This window comes from Sinocyclocheilus grahami, unplaced genomic scaffold (assembly GCF_001515645.1).
Source record: "Sinocyclocheilus grahami isolate Dianchi unplaced genomic scaffold, SAMN03320097.WGS_v1.1 scaffold453.1, whole genome shotgun sequence".
NCBI lineage: Eukaryota > Metazoa > Chordata > Actinopteri > Cypriniformes > Cyprinidae > Sinocyclocheilus > Sinocyclocheilus grahami.
In genome coordinates this window covers 1,242,601-1,268,108 of record NW_015505632.1, presented here as the reverse complement: position 1 = coordinate 1,268,108, position 25,508 = coordinate 1,242,601, and the positions used below count along the sequence as shown (strand labels likewise).

Sequence of the window (25,508 nt, the reverse complement as noted above, 5' to 3'; positions counted from 1 at the left end):
AAGAAAAATCGATAATTTTGACCCATACTATGTATTGTTGGCTATTGCTACAAATATACCCGTGCAACTTTTTGTGGTCCAGGGTCACATTTAATTTCACATACTAACATTAAAAAAATAATAATAATATGATTTTTAACATAAGTATTATGGTTTCCATTCAAATATTCAGCTACACAACTGATTTCAACATTGATAATAATAATAATAATAATAATAATAATATTTCTTATTACAGCACCAAATCAGCATATTAGAATGGTTTGTGACACTGGATCAAGCAAGGATCATGTGACACTGAAGTAAAGGCTGCTGAAAATTCAGCTTTGCCAACACAGGAATAAATTACATTTTAAAATATATTAAAATAGAAAACAGATTTTTTTAATATTTTACAGTATTTAACAACAACAAAAAAACTAACATTTAGATAAAAATTCAGTAAAAGACCTATTCATTCTCTGTTAAGTATGGTAATGATTGCTTTAAATATCAAGAATGACTTTGAATTGTTTTTGGATTAAAGTCCTCTTTCATAATCAAACTAAACAGGACTATCAATTAAAACAAGTAAGGGGTTATAAGAATAAACACTAACCCACTCTAACTGGTAGCCCACTATTTGCCTTTGTAATGACTAATAAAACACTAATAGAATACAGCTGCATCAGAATAATGTTATGCATCAGGCACCATGTGATGTGCTACTGTCTGTGTTCATTGGTTTTACTCATATTTTAACATAAAGTAGCAGTATCTGGAGTCATCCAGTCTGGAACCTTCCACACACCTGCCAGCTCATTCAGTCCTGTCAGCGAACACATGGAGAACGCCTGTCTAACTCTCAGCTACAAAACAGTGTAAGAAATGTTCTTCACATCTCACGAGTCAACAAGCACTTTGTGGTTTACAGCCCAAAACAGCAATTCAGTCTCACTAACACAAACATCTTTGGATTTTTCCAGAAAGACTTGACGGGTGTTTTCAAAACTTGTCAAGTCATTCAGAAGGGTACGCTTACAGTAACCTACAGAAAATCTGAGCCGTTCAAGGAAAGAGTTTGACTTCAAAATCATAATATCCTACTGAAATGCTTGGATAACTGCTTTTTTACCTAAACATACAGAAATATTTATCTGCTTGCCAACATACTATTTTTAGTTGCTTAAAAAAAAGCCAAAACTGCATAACAGAGCCATATTTGTAGTCTAGCTGAGCATATGGTTGTCAGTTTTTAGTGAGGTCACCTCTAGGGAAGGATTCTCCAAACAAACACCCAACAAAGTTAAACAGATTTTGGCATTTAAAGGCTTGACTTTAAGCATTAATACAAACAAACTTGCCACTTAAAGTATTCAAATGTTGTGAAACACTTACGGTGCAAAAGAAGTGAAAGAACTAAAACAGGAGGGGGCACTTCCCAGCCGAATGTGAGAGAAGGCCGTGGGGGGTGGGCACAGATGTCAGAGGTGAGCCACTGTAGGAGTGAGACCCCCTCATTCAGATTCATTCATGCACTCTCCGTTCTCATTGAGGACAATGAAATGCACTTACAGGGGGCTCTAATATGTAAATGAAACCCTAGACAGGGTACAATTCATCAAGTACCCATACTTGCCATAAAGACCAATATAGTGATGGCCATCCACAAATGAATGGGTGTTTTCAATGTGATTTACAATGATGCCAATACGAACTGAAATAGGGCAGTAATGAATGGAAGGATTTTCAATGGAAGCTCTAAATCTGATTATTTCTGGGCCCTTTATTGGTAATACATCTGGTTTTAAGAGTTTTTTTTTTTAAATGTTGTTTTTAGTCTTTGATCAGTTCTAAAAAACAAACAAAAAACATATATGACTGGATAGTGGTAGAGTTAGGTTTATGTTTTTCACTTAGGATAAAACATTCAAACACCCAAAAAAAGAAAAGGCAATTCACTTACTTGTAAGGGCTCCACGATTATGACAAAAATCATAATTGTCGATTATTCCCTTCAAATTGTAATTTTGGGCCCTTTATTGGTAATACATCTGGTTTTAAGAGTTTTTTTTTTTAATGTTGTTTTTAGTCTTTGATCAGTTCTAAAAAACAAACAAAAAACATATATGACTGGATAGTGGTAGAGTTAGGTTTATGTTTTTCACTTAGGATAAAACATTCAAACACCCAAAAAAAGAAAAGGCAATTCACTTACTTGTAAGGGCTCCACGATTATGACAAAAATCATAATTGTCGATTATTCCCTTCAAATTGTAATTGCGATTATTAATTACGATTATTACAATTTACATTGAATAATGTTGCCGTATTGCATGCTGCATGCCGTATTTTTATATGAAAATAAACAAGCTGAAAACACTCTAACTGAAAAACTTTGTGCTTTTCTATAGTATTAAGCCTCAAATGTCAACTAAACATCGGAATGGTTTCTTCTTTAAATTATAAAAAAAAGTTAAAATATGAATGGTATTATAATGTCAGTTATACTAAAACTAAAATTCAAATAATGGGAAAAACCCTTAAGATAACATGTAGAAAGAAAGAAAAAACGCATCTTAAGCACACAGAATAACATAAGTGGACTTTGAACGATTAATTGCCGCTTTGAACGATTACGTAACTGTGGCATCCATAATTGTAATCGCGATTAGAAATTCGATTAAATGTGCAGCCCTACTTACTTGCCATAAGGTAACACTGGAAACCAGGGGCGTTTCTAGCCTTTCATACTGGGGTACAAACAGCCCAATTAAACAATGTGTCCCCATATTTTGAAACTCTAATGTAATACTAAACGATACAAGTAGATGTGAATTAAGTTGTTAACAATGGGTTGTAGGTAAACCACTACAAATGATTCAGTGCAGTAGTGAACTGTCCAAATGAATCAAACTGAATCACAATCACTTTCAGACCTTTCTGCACACTTGTTTGGATCGGTAGTGATCTGGAATCGCTGAAGTTCTGAATCAGATCCTAAAAAAACTCATGGAAAGCACACAACATGATTGTTGAAATGCCAAGAATTTACAGTGTAAATAACCACAACACATCACAGCATTTGAATGCTATACATTTATACTACCAAACGAGCTCTGTTAGGTCTGTAAAAACTCTGTAATGGTCTTTTCACAAGTCAAGAGCTGAATGAAGTCTAGACCAGACAAAGTAGGAGTCATCTCCATTCTTTTCAGAGGGGTTAGGGAAGCCGCATAAAAAAAAGACAAAGGTATTAGTGGGTGCACAAGATGTGACATAATAAGTCAAGATAAACCTTTCAGATCTGGCCAGGTTTACATTAACCCATCTGACACGGTCTGGCAAAAATGGCTAACTATTTTATGTGTTCTGGGATTTTGCCTGGTTATTATAATTTTAAACTTGACAATAAACATTGAATAACAAATGAGACTAAGGTTATTAGTGCATAGGAAGTGAACTAAGATGGACGTGTATAACACAAATACACACAAAACTAAATTGTGGACTTTTACTCACAAGTACTCTGCCTGATATCTGTACATGGGTCAAAGACAAAAAAGGGGTTAAGCATAAAAACAATAAGTGTAATACTGCTTTAAATTGTTGTTGTTTTCCCCCAAAACTTTTAAAACATTTCGGTTTAATTTAATTGCAGTTTTGTTTTTGTTTTTCTGAGCAAAAAATAAATATCATACATTTTCCCCTGATTTACAGAAGAGACCCACTAAAATGTCATTCAGTGTAACAATCTTGTCAGGCATATTTACAACAAAAATCTATTTGACATATTAAAAGACTAATTACTTTCACCCCAAATACTAATTAGTTGTAATTTTTAATTTTTTAAATTTGCCACTATCCTAGGTTTTGCCCATTTGTCAGTTACAATTTTTTACAAATTTAAAACACAAATCAAATGTAATATGCTCCCTTATTCTTTTATATATTTTAATATGTACACATCAGAATAAACGTTGTTTGAATTTTTACATAAATATTGTGTTTACTGAATGACAATGTAACATTATTTCAACCAAATTTTGACATTTTATTCTCCAAAAACTTATTTGAAACCTTAAAAGTAGACACTTTACTTACATTTAATGTGCTTTCTATGACATATAATCACTTTTGTAAATTTATGTGTCTTAATATCTTTGACCCACAAACAGCCACTCATTTGTTCAGTCTGCAACAACATTCACAATTACATTAGACTCAAGCAAGGTCATGCACTTGAGATGACCCAAAGAAAACAACTAGCTTCCTAAGTTCCAACCAAGGTTATTATAGTTTTGAATTTGTTTTATTTTAATATCGTTTTCAAATTTGCTACAAAATTCAGTTTAGTTTTTATTCGTTTCATTCATATTTTTGTTAGTTTTGGTAGGGATGCACCGATATGAAAATTTTGGCCGATACCGATAACCGATTATTCTTTATTTTTGAAAGCCGATAACCGATATGTTGGCCGATAAATCTATATCCAAATTGTTATATACTTTTTGAGAGCCTGATTACAAAAAAGGTCTCATCATTAAAAGCCACATCCCAAACACTTCAACATAAGCAGCCTAGTTTGAACGGTGTACGTTTTAAAAATATTTTTACTCTCCCATTACCAAATTTAGTCATAAAAAAAGTCTTAAAGCTGAAGAGCTGAATGAACACGGTAAACTGAAGCGTTTTGCTGGCAGCTTATTTAACTCAAGGAAATGCATCCTGAGATTAATATTAATACCACATAAACATAATATTACAACTTATATATGTACAAAATGATGCAGTTATTGCGTGCTATAGTCAGAATGTGTGATCCTGTTGTGGATGCGCTCTTCCCATAACAACGCGCTGAAACACGGCAACTAAACCCAAAGAATTCCCAACGTTTTATTATAATAATGTTCTCATTAGAATGTTATATACACGACATTCCCAATCATAGTTATTAATGTTGTGCACTGCTGTTTGAGCTGCGTGTGCTGAGCTAAAGATGATCACCGGTAAACTGAAGCGCTCTTTTAACTTAACCAAACGCATTCTATATGAGATAAATCAGATATACATCAAATAAACACAATATTACAATGTACAATTGCACAAAAGGCTGCAAACGAACAGCGCACATCTGAAGTGTCTCTGAAGGAAATAATGCATTATTTATCGGCTTTAAGATATCGGCCAAATTTTCTTATCAGGCCGATACCGATAACAAAAAAATGAGCCGATACCGATATGGTGGCCGATATATCGTGCATCCCTAAGTTTTGGTTTAGTTTTTATTTTGTGAACGCATTTTTATTTAGTTTTTATATAGTTTAGTTTCAGTTTTAATTAAAGTTTAGCAGAATTAACAGATCATTTCCAGAGCGCAGGCCAAAGAAAGACGTAGGCATAATTTAACCTTCGTGAGGCAAACATATAGCGACACAAAATTAACGCATGCTGAGATTGATTAGATAGTAAAAGTATACAAATATACTCCAAAGAAAGCAGGCAAGGCTTTTTTTTTACTAAATTAATCTACACAAGTCGCGCTTAATGTCATATCCAATGATGTGTGTTGAGATATTTAGCATGAAAATAAATGTAGCCTGATTTGGTTATATGTCTTTTCTTATTTAACCATAATCATGATATTGTAACTGGTGTCTTGCTCACTTTTCCGTGAACAGCTGTGCATCAAGCAAAACTGGGACTAATGAAATTCAATAATAACGGCAATCGCATTTAACAGTAAAGGCTTATGTTTGAATGTTGTGCGGTTCGGGTCGCGACTCGTGGTCTTTATGTCAAATGGTTCTCATCTGGTACAGAATTAAATTAGTGCTGCTGTCAGATAATGGGTCAGGTGTTCTGTTAAATACTGCTGGTGCACGTTTACCAAACAGGACCCATGCAGGCTTTAAACTGCTTTGCGTCTCTCCGTCAGATAACCCCATGTGCGTGATGCGCCATTACATAGGCTATTTATTTCCCTAAACCTCCACACAGCTCGTATATTTTTCCGCCAAGGGGTGAGAACGTAATGATTATGAAAACGATTATTTATTTTATTTCAGTTAGTTTTTCAATAACTGTAGTTAGTTTAGTTTTTCAATTATTTTGACATTTTTATTTTATTTCAGTTTACGAAAATGTTTTTTCATCAATCGTTTTAGTCTTAGTTTTCATTTTTACGAAAATAACCTTGGTTCCAACTGCAGATGTGCTGAGTGAGGTTTGCTAAAAGTGGCACTACCAGGCTTGGTTGATGGGAACTAATCAATTAAACATAAATAAAATTAAACAGGACATAAAATGAGAAACAGTTCTCCTGTAAGACTGACAGGGAGAGAGAGAAAAAGGGAACAACATGCACTTGCACAAGGGTGAAATAAAAGTATAGTTTAGTAGATGTTCAACTAGAAATTCATAAAAATACAGAAAAAATGACTTTAGCGATGCCAACACTGCTTTAAGTGTTCAAACTCTGTGTGCATCCTTGGAAATGTTAATAGTCTGCTATAGTTTCTTATGCACATCCATTTTTATAAGAGAAAAAAATATTTAAATTTCATACAAGCAGAGATCCATTCAAATGTGTCTCCATTCATCTCTGAACTTTGACCATTGTTCGTTAAACAGATAACCACACAGGCAAAATTTATGTAAACCACCTGTCAACCATACAAAGACAAATATTTGGAATGCTCTACATCACATCCAGAAGCTGCAATCTTTTCTATGAGATGGGCTGTCCTTCCTTACTCTTTGTTTAACAGTGCAGCATGAGATGTACAGATGTAATCCTCCAGAAGAGAATTTGATCTAGAGGGGGTGGGTTGGTTCAGTCCTGTGGTCTCCCCACTGGATGTGCCATGCATTGCTGTTAGGCAATGTGCCAGATGCTGTGCAGCTTAACCCAAAAACAACAACTGTACCACAACCCACTGACACTCCCCTGCTTCCAGTCTCTCCATTCTCTCCGAGACGCACCATTACGGAAAAGTATAGTTTAGTAGATGTTCAACTAGAAATTCATAAAAATACAGAAAAAATGACTTTAGCGATGCCAACACTGCTTTAAGTGTTCAAACTCTGTGTGCATCCTTGGAAATGTTAATAGTCGGCTATAGTTTCTTATGCACATCCATTTTTATAAGAGAAAAAAATATTTAAATTTCATACAAGCAGAGATCCATTCAAATGTGTCTCCATTCATCTCTGAACTTTGACCATTGTTCGTTAAACAGATAACCACACAGGCAAAATTTATGTAAACCACCTGTCAACCATACAAAGACAAATATTTGGAATGCTCTACATCACATCCAGAAGCTGCAATCTTTTCTATGAGATGGGCTGTCCTTCCTTACTCTTTGTTTAACAGTGCAGCATGAGATGTACAGATGTAATCCTCCAGAAGAGAATTTGATCTAGAGGGGGTGGGTTGGTTCAGTCCTGTGGTCTCCCCACTGGATGTGCCATGCATTGCTGTTAGGCAATGTGCCAGATGCTGTGCAGCTTAACCCAAAAACAACAACTGTACCACAACCCACTGACACTCCCCTGCTTCCAGTCTCTCCATTCTCTCCGAGACGCACCATTACGGTCTTTTTTTTAGACTATACACACTGCTGTTCACTTTTTCCAGGACCACTACTCTGCTTTAGTGCACTAGGCTGCTGCTGAGGGTTCATGCGTGATAAGATATTTAATGTATGAAGCATTAAGAAGAAAAAAATGTGGTCTTTTCATGATCTATAGCTACCATGTAGTGACTATGGAGAAACCAAGCAGGTCAGCAGCATTCTAATGCATTGTGGACTTTACAGGGCACAAAATAATTACGGTAATAGGAATTTGAAACTATGCAAATAAAAAAGGATCACATGATAGCCGATAACCTTTAAGATGGATGATGAATAAATGCCTCCAAATTTACAATGTCAGACTGGCACTAATAGTTAAGGCTTCTGGCTTGGATATTTTTCAATTTTCATATAAACATAACTGGGAATTTGAGAATATGACATGAAAATATGAGTCAATATGGATCTTATTCCGAAGTTTGACCATCATGGTCAGCTTACGTCTTGTTTCTTACCTTATATGGTACCTCTGAAAGTGCATGTTGCATTTAATGTACACAATAAGAAACAGGTCATTGTGTACATTAGATCACTGGATATTTTTGCTTTTCCCAGAGGTATGAGAACAATGGTACAATGGTAATGTGAGGTCTAAACGCTGACTGCCATGACTGACAACAGTGTGTAATTCTCCCACCTCAGCAGAAACAGACACAAACAAAGGGAGGAGACTTATTCACACAAGTGAACGCTTCAGACGGAGCACATAACTGTCAGCCAAACAGTAGCCTAATGCACATATGGATGTACAGAGATGCATTAAAACACAGGTAATGATGCACACTCACACTTCAGGTGAATGGCATATCACTATGTCCATAAGTTGCTGCCAAAATTGTGCATCAATTTATTTGATTTTTTTCATAATTTTTAAATCGATTCGCTGTTTTAAGTTAACAGTATGCCAAGGCTGCAGGTTTTGGATTCAAGGGCAATAAGACTAATCTCTTCAATGGCACTCTTCCATATGCATTATTGCTAAATAACATGTACAATTCTTAGTAGTATTACTAGTAATAGTAGTCAATTGCATGATATGACTAGTCATGTGATATCAACAAGGCGGCACCCATGGGGGTGACCCACTCTATAGAGCAGGGTTCCTCAAATCTTGCCCTGGAGGGCCAATGCGCTGCAGAGTTTAGCTCCAACCCTGATCAAACTCACCTACCTGTGATTTTCTAATGATCCTGAAGACATCGATTAGCATGGTCATGTGTGTTTGATTAGGGTTAGAGCTAAACTCTGCAGGAAAGTGGATCTCGTGGGCCAGATTTGAGGATCCCTGCTATAGAGGATAATTATTTTTTTCTAATATTATGAATATTACATGAGTCGTCTCATGTAAATGTACATCATTTTAACTATATTTCTCAAGTGTTTCGTTTTATTTATTTAATAAATAAATACATAAATAAACACTGAGTGCACAACTGAGCTCAAAATTAGTGCCAAATTAACTGTAATTAGCTGAAAATGAATGTTAACTGACTCTTTTTAAAAGTAGGCAGTTTCACAAATGTAGGGTAAATAGCCTAACTTATTAGAGGGAAACATTTTTCCATTATAATGATAGATACAGTAACACTGCTGTTTAGTAGTAATAACCCATTATGTATAAATCAGCATACTGTAGATGTCTGTTAGACAACATTTGTCCATGAATGTCTTGGCACAGCCAGCCACAAAGCAAAAATGCGACAGGAATTTAGTCAAGGGAAACTCAGGGAAGCTATAAACCACATCAACTAAAACTTACCATCCGTACAACTGCATTAAACCGTGTTAGTAGACTGCATTTCCATGACCAGGAGAAATTTTAATCCAAATCAATGAAATCCGATTCTCAAGTCGAGTCTTTCAGAAACGCATGTAGTGATCTGGGCAAGAATACCACATGCACACCGAACAGCTGAACTTTTTTCGTCTGAGTGTTATTGCGAAAAATCGCCTCCCTTTTGGTCAACTTTGACAACTCTTTCACAAAAGATGCAGCAGTAACAGTAAAGGCTCCGTTTTAACACATGCACGCGATTCGCCGTGGGGAATGACGCAGGGAGTGGGCGGAGCAACACCGCCGCCGCTGCTGCTGTTTAATTAGCTGCTGCTGGATCTGTCTATAAACACAGAGCAGTTGTTAAATGCCTCGTGGTAAATTGATCTTTTTAGAGCCATATTTGGCAGTTTTAAGCTTTAAAACTATTCCAAGTGGAATGACAATTTTATATTCAAACTGAAAGCCCGTTGTGTAATGTTAAGAGGTAATGCCTTTTGAACAGTTGATAGGCCTATATTTGACTATATTCTGTTGTGATGTTAATCTACCATATTTTGGTTTTATCATAACAGCAGTAATTAGCTACGGAGATTTATTTTTCCAATTAATTGCTCCGGTTCATTCGATTCAAGTACTTAGATACAGTGTTGGGGGTAATGCATTACAAGTAACGCGAGTTACGTAATCAGATTACTTTTTTCAAGTAACTAGTAAAGTAACGCATTACTTTTTAATTTACAAGAAAATATCTGAGTTACTTTTTCAAAAAAAGTAACGCCAGTTACTTTGTTTTCCCAAGTATTGACTGACAAGTCTTCTGTCCTCATATTGGGAGAAATCGGAAGTACAGAGGAGTTGTGTGCGCTGTGTGAACATGATGTAGTTCTAGACTAAATGTGAATGTGCATTAATTCATCCCACTCACAAAAAAACAGATTTAGTATTCATCAAAATGAATTAAAACACTGAAACGCAAACTCAGAATATGACGCAAACCTGCAATAATTAAATATGTTAAATAACACAAATGTATCAAATCCCATTTTATTAACTAATGTCTTTGCTGCTGACCTTTGATGATCCAGTTTAACCATGCTAATAAGCAAAAAGGACTTTAGATAAACTAACAATTGTGCTTCATTGTTTTTTTTATTTCTGAAGAGTGCTGAACCTTCTTGTGTTCTACTGTACAGACGTGAATTTACTTTGACTTCAGCCTGAGGTTTATTCATTACACTTTTTGGTGGGAAAGGGCTTTTACATTTGCTATAAATAGAACTTCTTATATTAAAAACAATCAACCCCTTCTCATATTTAAAAAGTAACGCGAAAGTAACGCGAAAGTAACGTAACGCATTACTTTCCATAAAAAGTAACTAATGTAATTAGTTACTTTTTATGGAATAACGCAATATTGTAATGCATTACTTTTAAAAGTAACTTTCCCCAACACTGCTCAAGGGTGTGCTGTGTTGCAAACATGCTTAAATATATAGTACAGGAAACAAACATGGCGTGTGTTAAATAGTATTATTGAATTAAACGTTTTTCCAGTCTTTATTTTTATAATTAAGTAACAGAGCACGATGTTAGTGCATGCGATTGATCAGACTCACCATGTATGGATATCCATTTAATGAGTATCTGTACAGAAAGGCATCATGGATTTGATGTCTGGAAAACACGGCCAATCCGCTCCCTATAAATCCACTGAAGACAAGAAAATGCATCTTTATCTGTGTCCTTATTCATATCAGTTAGTGCATTCAAGCCCAAACTTTTCAGGGACACAGAACCTCTAGTAAAAACATTGTTGTGTATCATTTTCATGCATTATAGATCATGACTGACCTTTTAAAATAATGGGAATACGGATAGATGCTGCTAAGCTTCTTCTTTAAAAACAGAAAGTCTCTTTCACACCAGACCTATAACAAACAGCCCCAAAAAAACATGCCATTTTACAGTACAAAAAACTATCTACTGACATATTTGAATCTTATTGTTCAAACAGTTAATGTAACGAGTATAAATCATTTTTAAAAACCCGATGTGTGGAATAACTGTGACACTAAAAGTATTACGAATAGCCATATTTTATGCATGTAGAATGTATTTGGCTGCGTTTAAACATCTGTGCATGTACATGTGTATTTGTTTTACCTCCTGCAGTAACGCTAGATCAAGCTGTTCCTGATTCAGCAGGTCTCCGATCCGAACAAATCGCTCTTTGCAGTTCTTACTGAGGTATCGGATCCCCCTAAAACAATCACAACCTTTTACATTTGCTATAAATAGAACTTCTTATATTAAAAACAATCAACCCCTTCTCATATTTAAAAAGTAACGCGAAAGTAACGCGAAAGTAACGTAACGCATTACTTTCCATAAAAAGTAACTAAGTAACGTAATTAGTTACTTTTTTAGGGAGTAATGCAATATTGTAATGCATTACTTTTAAAAGTAACTTTCCCCAACACTGTATAAGTAAATAAACTAAAATGTAAGTACATTTCTGTCACTATAATCTACAATTACTAAAAGTATGAATCATAACCTCTGGGAATCCCCAGCTGAGTTTTGTCTAGGCATGGCAAATCAGATCATAAAAACCAAGACTTAAGACTCTCAACTCCTTTTCGGACCAGACTTGTCCTGCCTTTAGTCTCATTCAGTGTCCTCACAAACAGAATCACATGCCTTGAAGCTTAAATAAACAAAATACCTTGTTAAAAGCAGCAACTCTTTTGTGAGGAACTGTATGTTCCTCACAGAAAATGTATGAAGTGAATTCTTTTTCAGGGCTGGCAGGAACTTTCATGACTGTTTGTATCAAACAGGAACATGAAAAATGTCTCAGAACAAAAAACTGCTGTGATATTTTCGTTTGCTCTCAAACACAACTGCATGTGAACATCTCTGTTTATGATTTAAATGCTGATTAGAAATGTTATGATTAACACAGGGGCTGTTGATTTGTTAGCTTTAATTTTACTTGATCACAGTTGTCTTATATCAGCATATAATATTTGTTACTATTTATTCGCCCTCATTATTCACTTTTATGTAATAGGCCTACAACTGATTGGAGATGGAGAATTATAAAATAAAAAAACCTTGGATTTTTAATGTAATATTCAGAAGGCTGCTGTCTGCAGATTAAGTATTGTACTCTTCATCTGCAGGAATCCATAGAAACAATGAGGTACACAGGCATTCTTGGGCCCAGGTGGTTTTGATTTGGGAGGCGCTTGTGTGCCTTTAGGTCATTTATTATTTCAAGGGAAGTCAAATTAACTATGAAGACAATGTTGCACTTTCAGACTGCTCAACACCCACAGATTGACCACTGGCCATGCCAAGTCGAGCAGAGACATTTTGGCATTTTTGGAAGACATAATCAGAAAGGAAAATTATAGAAATGGAATAGACATTAATGCAAGAGAAAACTGACATCGCCCACAGCACCTTGAGAGAGTACTCTCCCCTTAATTTTATGTCTAGAATTTGTTTTACTTCCAGATTTTATTGAAATAACAATTCATTTAACACAAAGAAAGCAATCACCCCCATGAGTTCATGCTGTAGATTTACTCCTCAAGTAGCAACTACTGTACTCTTAGTTATGTCTGCATGAACTTTCCACATTTCAGTTCTTCAGATTCCCTCCATCTCTGCCAAATTAGAAAGTGTTGGCTTGCAGCAGTGTTCAGGTCATATCAAAAATATTCAATTGGATTAATGTCTCAGCACAGACCGAACCATTCCTGAATTATAAGCTTATTTGAACCATTCCATCATACTTTTGTGTGTGAGTGTGTGTGTGCTATTTATCATCCTGCTGGAACATAAATATTCAGTCAAATCCAGAGTATGCTGCTGCCACCATCAATCTGATTATAGGGATGTATGGTTTTACCAGGGTGTTTGTGGTAAACATCTTTAGTCTATTGATCAGATCAAAATTTCACAATTTCAGATCAGATTTCTTCCTAAACTTTTTTCTTTGAGGATTTTGTCACTTGCTTTCAAGGAAACTGCACACAAGGTTTGCCATTCTTCTATTTCCTTACTATTGTACTTTTAGAAATTGTTTTCACAACCTAATCATCATCACCATCACATTTCAGAGGTTATATATATATATATATATATATATATAATTTAGTTTTTTTTTACAAAATCATCACTATTGAGTTTCAGTGGTGAAATTAAGGAATTATTTAATTTATTTTTGGCATGAATGACTGTAAATACTCAATAATAAAGATGTTTAGTGTCTTTGTAGCGACATGCCATTTTATATCTAATGTTGTCACTTGATATTAAAAAAATCATAATCACTAATAAATTTCACAGGTAAAACTGTATTGATTGATTGATTGCATGAATGATTGTGAATATTTATGTTCAGTGATTTTTGAAATCAAATTTCTATAAAGGGGATTACAAAAGTATATTCTGATCTGTTGTTAGTTATGAAACTAACATTGATATTTATTTTGCAGTCAAGCAGTTGAACACATAACTGTAAGGTCTGCGTAAGAGCTTTGCCAAAACAGATAAACAAATCATAAATATTTCCAGTGTTGGTAGGCTACAGCAAATAAGAGGTTACTGTGTATCGAATCCTCACAACTCATATTTCACAACATTGCCTAGATTCTTATCTGTGATGCAAACAGGAGCCAGTATCACATTTGCAGCTCGTTTGATAATAAGCAGTTCTTGCTAATCTATAAATCATATCGACCACAGTTTCATGAAGTTACGAGTTAATATTCTGAGAAAGTCACCAAGTATAACAGAATCCTGTCAGCTAACAGGGTGGACTGTGTTTTAAATCAGCAAAGACGCTGGATAAGTCAACATAATCACAAGCTTCCAAGCCTCAACATTTCGCGGCGGGAATATGCACGTCAAACACTTTCCCTTTAAGGAAAAGACAGAATTTTACATAACTATGAGTCATCATTGACAATGCCAGAGCAACATGTTTCAACCATATTGAAGGATGAAGGTGTTATGCTCACTTCTGACCCTTAGGCTGAGCATTTTCTTTCAGTGTTAAGAGATGAGCTAAGCTGAAATATTAATGCAGTGAGGCTATTGCGCAGGCAGACATAATACAACCTTCCACCACAGCTGGCCAGATGGCCAAACGTCTGCAGAAACCAGACAACACACCAGGCCAAGCACAAGAAAAGACCGGAGACTCAACACTATATGTGACCCTGGACCACAAAACCAGTCATGAGGGTCAATTTTTCGAATTTTAGATTTATACATCATCTGAAAGCTGAATAAATAAGCTTTCCATTGATGTATGGTTTGTTAGGATAGGACAAAATTTGGACAAATACTTGAAAATCTGGAATCTGAGGGTGCAAAAAAATCTAAATATTGAGAAAATCGCCTTTAAAGTTGTCTAAATGAAGTTCTTAGCAATGCATATTACTGATCAAAAATTTAGTTTTGATATATTTACGGTAGGAAATTTACAAAATATCTTCATGGAACATGATCTTTACTTAATATCCTAATGATTTTTGGCATAAAAGAAAAATCAATAATTTTGACCCATACAATGTATTTTTGGCTATTGCTACAAATATACCCCAGCGACTTAAGACTGGTCTTGTGGTCCAGGGTCACATATATTGTTGGTAAACAAGCATCCACTGCTTTGGGAGAAGACTGAATGAAAAATGACCAAAAAAGAAGAGCGTTTAAATACAAGAACCCTGACATAAGAGAATCTGTTCACTAACTGGAATACAACTGTGTTTTCTCTCAACAGAGTAAACACAAACGTATTCTCAATGAGTGTTTCGGCTCTGGGGTTTTTCATCTAGAATTATAGCAATAACTTATACATGCAAATGGATAGTCAGCAATCTAGAAGCCAACATACATTCATTTACATAGCTGAAATGCTCATTAGTGGTTGTACAAGTTTGCTAGTCTGGGATTTTAAAATGACTCAGTGGTCATCAACTGACAAACTCCAAATGCTTAACTTTAGAAGTATATACCTCTGTGCTTCGGAAAACACACACTACGGCGAGGCCAAGTCCAACATTCTGGATGAAGATGGGCTGCAATTGTTTTGTTATTTAATTTTTATGAAATTAATATTTTTTATTCAGCAAGGAGGCATCATCACATTAGTTGCACCAAATCAGCATATTAGAGTGATTTCTGAAGGGTCAATGTGCAACTTAAATAGGAAAGTAATGTAAATTGATGCAGTGAGTGCCCCGCTGCCTACCCTCCAAGAACTGTATACATCCAGAGTGAGGAAAAGGGCTCAGAAAATCACTCTGGATCCATCATATCCAAGCCATCTCCTTTTTGAACTTTTGCCATCTGGTCGGCGTTACAGAGCACCGAATACCAGGACAGCCAGGCACAAGAACAGTTTCTTTCCCCAGGCAATCTACCTCATGAACAGTTAATGTTCTCCCATTGTGCAATTAAAGTACAGTATGTGCAATAACCTTATACTTATTTATCACCCTAAATCCTAGTACATCCCTACAACTTTATTTTATTTTATTCTATTCCTATTCTATCTATAGCACACCTGTACATACAATTTATTATTTTTTTGTGGTTTATATTTATGCATGTGTATTTTATTCACATCTTATTTTTATTATCTGTGTGTTGTTGTTGTCTCTGTGTACTGGAAGCTTGTGACACTATAACAAATTCCTTGTATGTGCAAACATACTTGGCAATAAAGCTCTTTCTGATTCTGATTGTACTAATATTTCACAATGCTTCTGTTTTGGTTTACTGTATTTTTCAACAAATAAATGCAGCCTCGGTGAGAATGAGACTTCTTTCAAAAAACATTTGACCAATTCCAAACTTTTGAAAAGTAGTACGTATGTGTTAGTCATACAAAATTAATTTACATGGCATTCTAAAAAGACTTACTGTTTTAGTACAAAAATCGAACTTATAGTATTTGTAGTTGTTCATTTTTGACATTTGTCTGAATTTGTCTCCCATATGTGAAAAATTCAAAGTAATGCTTCTTCACAAAATAAATAACAGATGATGTTTGAGGCACTTTCAAGACCGTAGTTTATTTCATGGTAATAAGAAAGTATATACATTGGGGTCCCTTTATATTGAGTCCTAAAGCTACACATGTGATTTGAATTTTCTTTCACTCCGAGACACTTTTCAGACACTCCAAAAATCCCCCATGTCTTAAATCAACTCTTCCAAACAATTGGTGGATTTCCCAGACCATCGCTACATACAATTAACTATTGTGAAGCAAGCATTTACCATCATTCTGAAAGAAACAAACAGCAAAACAAAAGCATGTTGATTTTTAAATTATTGCTATAAAAAGGAATAAAAATCATCAGAATGACAGTAACTAAACATTGAAATATGATAGCGTTATCATAACATCTTCATAGCGTTAAAAAACTAAATTAAGACATGCTTGTGCTAGCTTTTACATGCCAGGCAAAATTAAGACTGATACAGAGATGCTCATATGGTATGCAGTATGAATACATAAGAAACTATACAGATTAAACTAGATTGTGACAGAATGCCAATCCATCCTACCATACTACCTCCAATCAGCTCATTATAATAACATACTATCAAAAATATACTGACTTGAGAAAATGGAGGAATCTGCTCTTACATATAAAAGTCACATTTTTGAAGGTTATGATTTCTTTTTAAATCCCATGTTTGTTTAGAAGTGAGAGTACATGAAATGAAAAACATTCAAAAACCCCACCATAAAACTTCCCTTATAACCTTGAGGACTTTTATATATCGGTGGGAAAATATTTAAAGAAAATGAAGCTGTATGCCATACATACCTTTATTTTCAGGGAGCACAGACTTCTTAGAATTAAACTCTTGTGGTCCTCAAATTGAGTTTCTGGTAGCATATACAAAGGGTATGAGGCCTCCGAGGAACTGAGTTACAACCAATTTCTGAATCTAGCTCCATTAATGCCACGTCACAAAGAGCTACAGTACATACTGCACCTTGAGAGCTATGCATCCTGTAACCAATCTCAGGCACATAAAAGTACATTTAAATCAATCCGAATTCTCATGAGGAATCACCACAATAAATGTGTGAAGAGGTAGAGTTTGAAGTTGTGGGGTGTTACGGACAGAACGGAAAAAGGGAATCGGAGGGAATGGTAGTAATAATATAAAAATAATAATAATAAAAAGCTCATAATACATCCAGTAAAAACCGGACAGGTCCTCTAACAGCCTGAACTTTTTTTCCCTTCCCTAAATTTGCATTTACTAGCAATCAGAATGCAGTGAATGTGACACACTGTTAGCACTAACACTTGCCACAAACTACTAATTTGTTACCCTAACAGGATTTTGTCCTTTTTGGTTTCTTTTCAGGCTTCATTATTAGTATGAAGACAAATTTAATAAACAAAAAATGATGATACACTGCAGTGTACTTTATTTCTTGAGCATCTGTTGAGTCGTACCATATGCAGATTAATCAGTTTTAATTAAATGCACAAAACTGTTAACAAAACAAAGGGAAAAATATATATCCTTGCTTAATTCTCAAATTGTAAAATCTGTTAGGCACCCAATACAGATGTCCAGACAAGAAAATAATTTTAAAAAAAAGCAATTTTGCGTGGCGATGCAAATGGTAAACGCTCCAACAGTCCACGGTAGGAAGGTACCCAATTGCATTCAACGAGGACAAAATAAAGTGGTCCCCTTATCAAAAAAACAAAGAAAACCAATCATAGATCTTGCAGAGAGATCAGCGAGGAAGGAATATCTACAAGGAAAGAAAACTGAGACTCCAGGTCTACCAATTCTCAAAGCTGATTTTTACCAGTCCAACCGTTTTACATTTGATCGCATGTCCATCAGAACTGAACCTGCTTCATTTGGTGAAGGCGGCCACCACAGCCCACAGCAGCTCATTGGTGTTGTTCTTCATGCTCTCGCCCTCAGGCTCCAGGTCCAGCAGCTGCCGTACTCTCTTCATGGCCAGATCATACTGGTCATCCAGCAGTGGGGCGAACGCATTCTCTAGTACGTCAGAGGAATGGGCGAGGAATATAAGGGCCAGAAGACGCTTGTCCATTCGGTGAGGGTCGTTCACCCACTTGTCCAGTACGGCCTCCTGCACCTTCTTAATAAGGCGCTGCTTAATATTATTATTGGTAAGGGGGTGTGTAGTCATGTCGAACAGAAGAAAGTTTTGTTTCTCGGTGGTGAGGACGCCCTTCTCTACGAGGTTCTTAGCCAGGCGCTCTCGGACGTTACGCAGCTGATAGTGAAGCTTCAATGGGTTCCATGTCTCACCTGCAAAAGACAAGCACTTTTAGCACCAAACATACTTACATTCACTTCATTTGACAAGGACAGAGATGAAACTAATCTTTCATAGTCAAAATAATATGCTCATGCACAAATAAATATCCAATATCAAGCAATATCCATCAATTTAAAAAGAAATCAGTGCTATATGCATCACTAGTTTTCAAGAAATCACTTTTTGAGTGTAGTCCCATTTATTGATAGCTGCTCCTACAGGATTATTACATTATTAATAGTTTTCATAAGTTTTCTTCAGGAGTTCAGCAGCTTGCAGTCTTTCACAAGTTGCTGATATTAATTTTGAATGCAGAAGTCATGCAACAGTCCCTTGAGCGAGTACCACCAACTCAGTTGGTCGGCCCCTGTGCTGAAGCAGAGAAGCACAGACATCTCAGGATCAAAGCACACTGTGGTAGAGCATTTGCTAGCCATCATCATTCATTTATGGCTCTGATCTAATTCTGAGCACATTTTTATACACTTTCTAAATGAGGACGGCAGCTCCTTCTCTCAGACGCTTTGATCTCACCCTTTGACCCTTTGGCTCACCATGCTGAGATATTTCCAAATGAGCTCATAGCCACAGTAGGTACCAGAAATCTCTCTCAAAATCCACACTCTGGACCCAAGAGAGTCTGGATCCAGCATTTTTATGTGCACCAGGCACAGTACATTTGGAAGGTAGCAATGGTTAAAATAATTAAATTCAATACAATTTCATGTCATCTAATTACACTACCATTCAAAAGTTTGGGGCCAGTAAGATTTTTTTCTTGGATAAAATTAATGCTTTTACTCAGAAAGGATGCATGGAATTGATCAAAAGTGACAGCAAAGAATTTTATAATGTTACAAAAAATTATAAATAAATAAATGCTGTTCATATCAACATTCTGTTTATCAAAGAATCCTGAAAAAAAGTATCATGGTTCCCACAAAAATATTAAAGGGACAGTTCACCCAAAAAAGGTGATTTATCCTAGGTGTATGTGACTTTCTTCTTCCAGACAAATACAATTAGACTTAAATTAAAAAAGTACTTTTATGATGGATGGATGGATGGATGGATGCATTTTTTTGGCCTTCAAAATCTCAACCCCCATTCACTGCCATTATAAAGCTTGGAAGAGCCAGGACATTTTTTTTATATAACTCCGATTGTATTCGTTTGAAAGAAGAAAGTCATACACCTAGGATGGGGTAATTTGAATTTTTGTGTGAACTATCCCTTTAAGCAGCACAATGTTTCTAACATTGATAATAAAAATAAAATAAAAATAATAAAATCATGTGACACTGAAGACTGGAGCAACGGCTGCTGAAAATATATTAAAATTATTTTTTAATTATTGTAAATGACTGTTTTTACTGTATTTTAGATCTAATAAATGCAGCCTTGGTGAGAACAAGTGACATCTTTCATGAACATTAAAAAAAACTTTTGACATTTGAATTTTTGTGTGAACTATCCCTTTAAGCAGCACAATGTTTCTAACATTGATAATAAAAAAATAAAAATAAAATAAAAATAATAAAATCATGTGACACTGAAGACTGGAGCAACGGCTGCTGAAAATATATTAAAATTATTTTTTAATTATTGTAAATGACTGTTTTTACTGTATTTTAGATCTAATAAATGCAGCCTTGGTGAGAACAAGTGACATCTTTCATGAACATTAAAAAAAACTTTTGAACAGTAGTATAATATAATCAATAAATATTAGTCTAGTCTACAACCACTATAATAAATAGGCCTAATAATTAATGAGTTTAAAGAGAAATGTTTATTTTGTTCTCTAAAGCTAAAGTAAGGTATTGAGGTAATCAGAATAAATAATTGAAACGATTGAGAAACTCAAATGATTTGTGCAAAACTCACCACTGAGTAACTCTATCCAGCTCTGCACGGTTTCGGGCGGTTGAGTGTCTTTTATGTGTTTCAGAGCCTCATCCAACAGCACATCCCCCGTCGGAGCATCAGACTTACATATAACCTAAAAAAAAACCCGACAAGAAACAAGTCACTGAACACATTAAAACACCCCAATGCACAAAGCACCACTTACATCAAGGCAGTGAACTCAAGAGGATAAAATCATGTGAAGGAGATAAACTACTTCAACTGAAGACCAAAGAGTTTTACCTCATATATTAAATGCAATGCATTTTCCAGGGACACATCTGAGCTTGGTTTAATAATAAAAGTTCTCACTTACAACAGCCAACACCAACCGCAAAAAAATGGCCTCCTGACACACAATTAATAGCAAAGAGCTCCCTCTAGTGGTAGAAAGTGACCTACGCAATTGTAAATGTACTGACACCTGAGTGCTGAATTTTGCAAGCACATAAAGAATATACCTTCTGAATTTGTTCAGTCCAGTTACGTATTTGTAGAAACCTTTACCATCGATACAGCCAAATGTTGGTCTTACATTACATTTATCCATACAACGAAAGTAAATGGGATCCACTGTTGTTTGAACTCCAGCATTATTCAGTCTTTTTTATGTCCCACAGAAGAACGAAGGTTTGGAATGACACGAGGGTGAGTAAATGATGACAACATTTCATTTTTGCGTGAACTATTCCTTTAAATGCTTGTAGAACTGAGGGAGGGATACAAAACAGGAAGCCTCTCACTATCATATGATCATTTCCAGAGAACTGAACAGTTTGTCTTACCTTCCGGGCAAGCAGGCTTTTCCTCCTCATGCCACAGGCCTCCAGCTGCAGTCTCCCTCGTAAGGCCAGCTCAATGAGCATGCAACCCCGCAGGCCTGATGAAATGCAGTCATTCCAGAAGGAGGTGTAGCCCTTGCACAAAAGCAAAATGAAGAAAGTCAGTATACATGTCCCACTGAAGTTCAGAGCTCCAGAGTAACTAAAACGTCCAACCAAAAGAAAAACGTATGATAAACACTGCTAATATGGACTCCAGTTGTTTTGTGTAAAGACCAAAGGATCGCACAAGGTTCTAATTTAAGTCGGCACAAATGTGAAACAAACCCCACTTCAAAAAAGTGATCTGTAATTATAATGTATATATATATATATATATATATATATATATATATATATATGTATATGGCTAGTTGAGGTTTAAAAAAAGTATTGCACAAACAAAAAAATACATAGGCATAAACAGGCGAAACAATAATAATAATTAGTTTTGTCACAATTTGTGTTGGACTACAACACAATTCTGTGTGACAATTGCAGTAATTCCGTAAATTTCACCTTTTGTTATTCTTCAGCTTCTTGTGAGGTGTGGCCTGAACTGAATTCATCAATTAAAATTGTGAATTTCTTCCAACACTCTAGTTCGTGCAGTGTCATGGTCAGCTGTGGATGAAGTGAGCAATGGATCTCTCCAGTATTAACAAGGCCTGCTTTGTGAGGTCCAATCTCCTGTCCCAGAGGCCACTAATGGGAAACAACAGGCCTCTTTCAAGACGCTGGCAACACAGGCAATGCTCTGCACGTGAAGTGGAGCGCATGCAAAAAAACTCAGAGCGATAGAAGCTCAATGTTATATCATTCTGTGTTCTCAATGACCTGTATCATGGCAGTTCATCTTGCACTGTCAAGGTCATTCAAATACAGGAAGCATGTGGATTTTGAATGGAAGAAAAAAAAAAGTAAAACAAAAATCATATCTAACTTTGCCAAATCAAAGCACAAAGCCCTGGGACAAGTTTAGGATCAAGTTTTTGTGCTTGGTTTATTAAATAAATAAAAATAGCCTTACACTCATTAAGGATTACTTGATACCTTATCTGAAAGAAATTGACCTATATATATATATATATATATATATATATACCAGATGCCATTAATACAGGTAACGAGTGGAGGACAGAGGAGCCTCTTAAAGAAGAAGTTACAGGTCTGTGAGAGCCAGAAATCTTGCTTGTTTGTAGGTGACCAAATACTTATTTTACCGAGGAATTTACCAATTAATTCTTTAAAAATCCTACAATGTGATTTTCTGGATTTTCTTTTCTCATTTTGTCTCTCATAGTTGAGGTATACCTATGATGAAAATTACAGGCCTCTCTCATCTTTTTAAGTGGGAGAACTTGCACAATTGGTGGCTGACTAAATACTTTTTTGCCCCACTGTATATATATAAATATTCAAATAAATACTGGTCTTACCATTCATTAAAGAATCCTGGGAGATGTTTATCACTGTTTCCACAAAAATATTAAGCAGCACAACTGTTTTCAACATAGTTAATAATAACTGAGCACCAAATCAGCATATTAAAATTAATTAATTATCCAATGTTTCTGTTTTTACTGTATTGCTGATCAAATGAATGCAGCCTTTGTGAGAGCCTTCTTTCAAAAAATGTTTTTAATTATTACCGGCCCCAAACTTTTGAACGGTAGGGTAGATGTTAAACATATCACGACCATATGTGATCCTTTGATTACTGATATTGCTAGAATGACAGACTGGCAAGATACCAAGATTCCTTTGCCAAGAAGTATGGCAAAGGCTGAAATGAATGCATTCAACAATTAAAATATTGCTTCTTTGAAGAACACAACAGTCAGGCTCACAAAAGTCTGTCATAGTTTTCTTGTTGACACTGTACGCAAGTCCTCTGTCACGGGAGTAACCTAGATACTTGAGCTCTGATAACAGCATAAGAGCTCACTAAGAGCCGACACGCCGGCAAACAATCATGACTGATAATGGCTCAGTAGGCAAATGCTGCTGTATTTAAACATGGCACAGTCAGAACTGTTGGAGGAGATAAACCACATGCAAAATAGATGCTCTTATTTACTTCACAGTAGATCAATGCTTAATGTCATCTTATGATACCTCATCTTTTCTTGTTGGTTTAATGTGGTTAGACATATGCAATAAGGGTTAAAATTGTCAAGGTGTCCAGATGGTGTCCTTCTTGACCGGCTATCTTCCGGCTTCGCTACCGTTCGGATGTTTTTGCTTACTGCTCTGCGCTTCTCTTAAATCCATTTTTTTAAATAATTTTCAAAGTTTTTAAATTCCTTGTTTTATTGTTGTGATTATTGTTTTTATTTTATTTTATGTAAAGCACTTTGAATTACCATTGTGTATGAAATGTGCTATACAAATAAACTTGCCTTGCCTTGCTTTGACGTATTGCGAAATATTGTTTACAATTTTTACACAGGTTTATCTGCTAGTACTGTAGTACTGGGACATGTTAAGTTAAGCCATTTATCCTTTCTGCTGCTTTCCATGTAGATAAGCAAATCTTAAGTGAGGCCTCTGTATAGGGCTCTACATGATATTCAATAACTGAACATGGCAGGGATTAAAGACCTTCTGTAATAATGTTCTTGTGCACTGCTGTTAAAAATCTATCTACCACCCTTGCAAAACTAACCTAGTGAACAAACTCTATAGCGTATAACACTGAATAGATCATAAACATCTAAACATGACAACAGGGAAAGAAACTATATAAATCTAAAAGTCAACCCTTTGCAAATCTCTGTTGTAGGAGAACGATTCCAGGTTTGATATGCTAAGAAAAAGCAAAAATGTTTCACTTAAAATGCAGAGCATTCTACAAATTGATTGACAAATAGTGTCTCTTGAAACGGTCAAACCTGATATTTGACATGTACAACAACCAAAGAACCACTGTTTGAAGTCTGTGGGCAAAGAAATCCACATACAGCCCAAATAAAACACTTAGAATGATATTGAAAAGCCGTTGTTGAGAGTATAACTGAAAGCAGACAGTAATTTGACATGAATGGGCTATAAAGATAGGTGTCTTCAGTAACACTGCACTGTTGAATGCCTGCTTGACCAAAATGTAACCACAGAGGCCAGACAATATGAACCTATATGAACCTTAATTAAGGGTCAGTCAACACAATTACAGCAGGCATCTCAGCCAAACTGGCTAATATTAGGCCTCTTTTCCTTTAGACAGTCATATTAGTTAATTCAACATTGAGGCATCTATGAGCGTTCTACATTGATTTGGGGAGTTAATAATTGCCTATCGATGAACCATGTATTTTATTTTTCAAACAGATCCTCCATATTGGTGACGTCCCTCATAATGAATGGCTATAATCACAATGGAATACTAGCTTACTACTTACTGAATACTGTGCATTACGCACTGTATACTTGAAAGGCATTATTCCACGAAAACAAACACAGTAGGATGGCTACACCGTTATCACATGACCTCATCACACTGTAGCGAGTGATGTCATTATCAGGAAAATAAAACAATAAAAACTTCGGTTACACTTTATTTTAAGGTGTCCTTGTTACAGTGTAATTACACATTTAAGTACTGAGTAATAGTAATTAACTACATGTACTTACTATCGGGTTGGGGTTAGGATTAGGGTTTGGCTTAGGGTTACTTGCATGTAATTATGCATCATTTGTTGTTGTTATTATAATAGTAAGTACATGTAACATGTGTAACAAGGACACCTTAAAATAAAATGTTACCAAAACTTCTTAGTAGAGGTCTCGAGACCTATGTTTCAGATAAGACAGACGTGGAGAACCACCACAACAAACTACAAAAAAAGTAATCTTTGGATTTGTTCCAAAATGCTTCTTGTTATGACTATGCTAAGCATATCTGGATGCATCTTAAGAATGTGTGCATGTGGGCGACCTGTGACAAGGACAGGGGGATGAGCAGTAGGGGTTCAATCTTCAACTGACTGGCAGGAGCCGCCACTGACAGGTCACGTGAACTGCCC

The 25,508-nt window shown here is 35.6% G+C and overlaps 2 protein-coding genes and 1 long non-coding RNA gene across 3 annotated transcripts in view; all 3 read right to left on the bottom strand.

The window, feature by feature from the left end:
- The window catches only part of LOC107552549 (uncharacterized), a 79,637-nt gene extending 70,046 nt beyond the window's left edge, over window positions 1-9,591 (bottom strand). The window contains 1 exon segment of the mRNA XM_016234448.1: window positions 9,379-9,591. The gene's annotated coding sequence lies outside the window, so the exon portion shown is untranslated.
- A 1,426-nt stretch (window positions 9,592-11,017) lies between these two features.
- Window positions 11,018-11,632, bottom strand: LOC107552604 (uncharacterized). The gene is made up of 3 exons (XR_001604871.1): window positions 11,560-11,632; window positions 11,248-11,324; window positions 11,018-11,106 (listed from the first exon to the last, which is right to left on the bottom strand). It is a non-coding gene; the product is annotated as an uncharacterized lncRNA (long non-coding RNA).
- A 5,200-nt stretch (window positions 11,633-16,832) lies between these two features.
- The window catches only part of LOC107552603 (Golgi phosphoprotein 3-like), a 12,644-nt gene continuing 3,968 nt past the window's right edge, over window positions 16,833-25,508 (bottom strand). The window contains exons 2-4 of the mRNA XM_016234525.1: window positions 21,448-21,579; window positions 20,642-20,756; window positions 16,833-18,744 (exon numbers count right to left, since the gene is read on the bottom strand). Coding sequence (XP_016090011.1) covers window positions 18,320-18,744; window positions 20,642-20,756; window positions 21,448-21,579 — 672 coding nt within the window. The 3' untranslated portion in view covers window positions 16,833-18,319. The remainder of the gene's footprint in view (window positions 18,745-20,641; window positions 20,757-21,447; window positions 21,580-25,508) is intronic.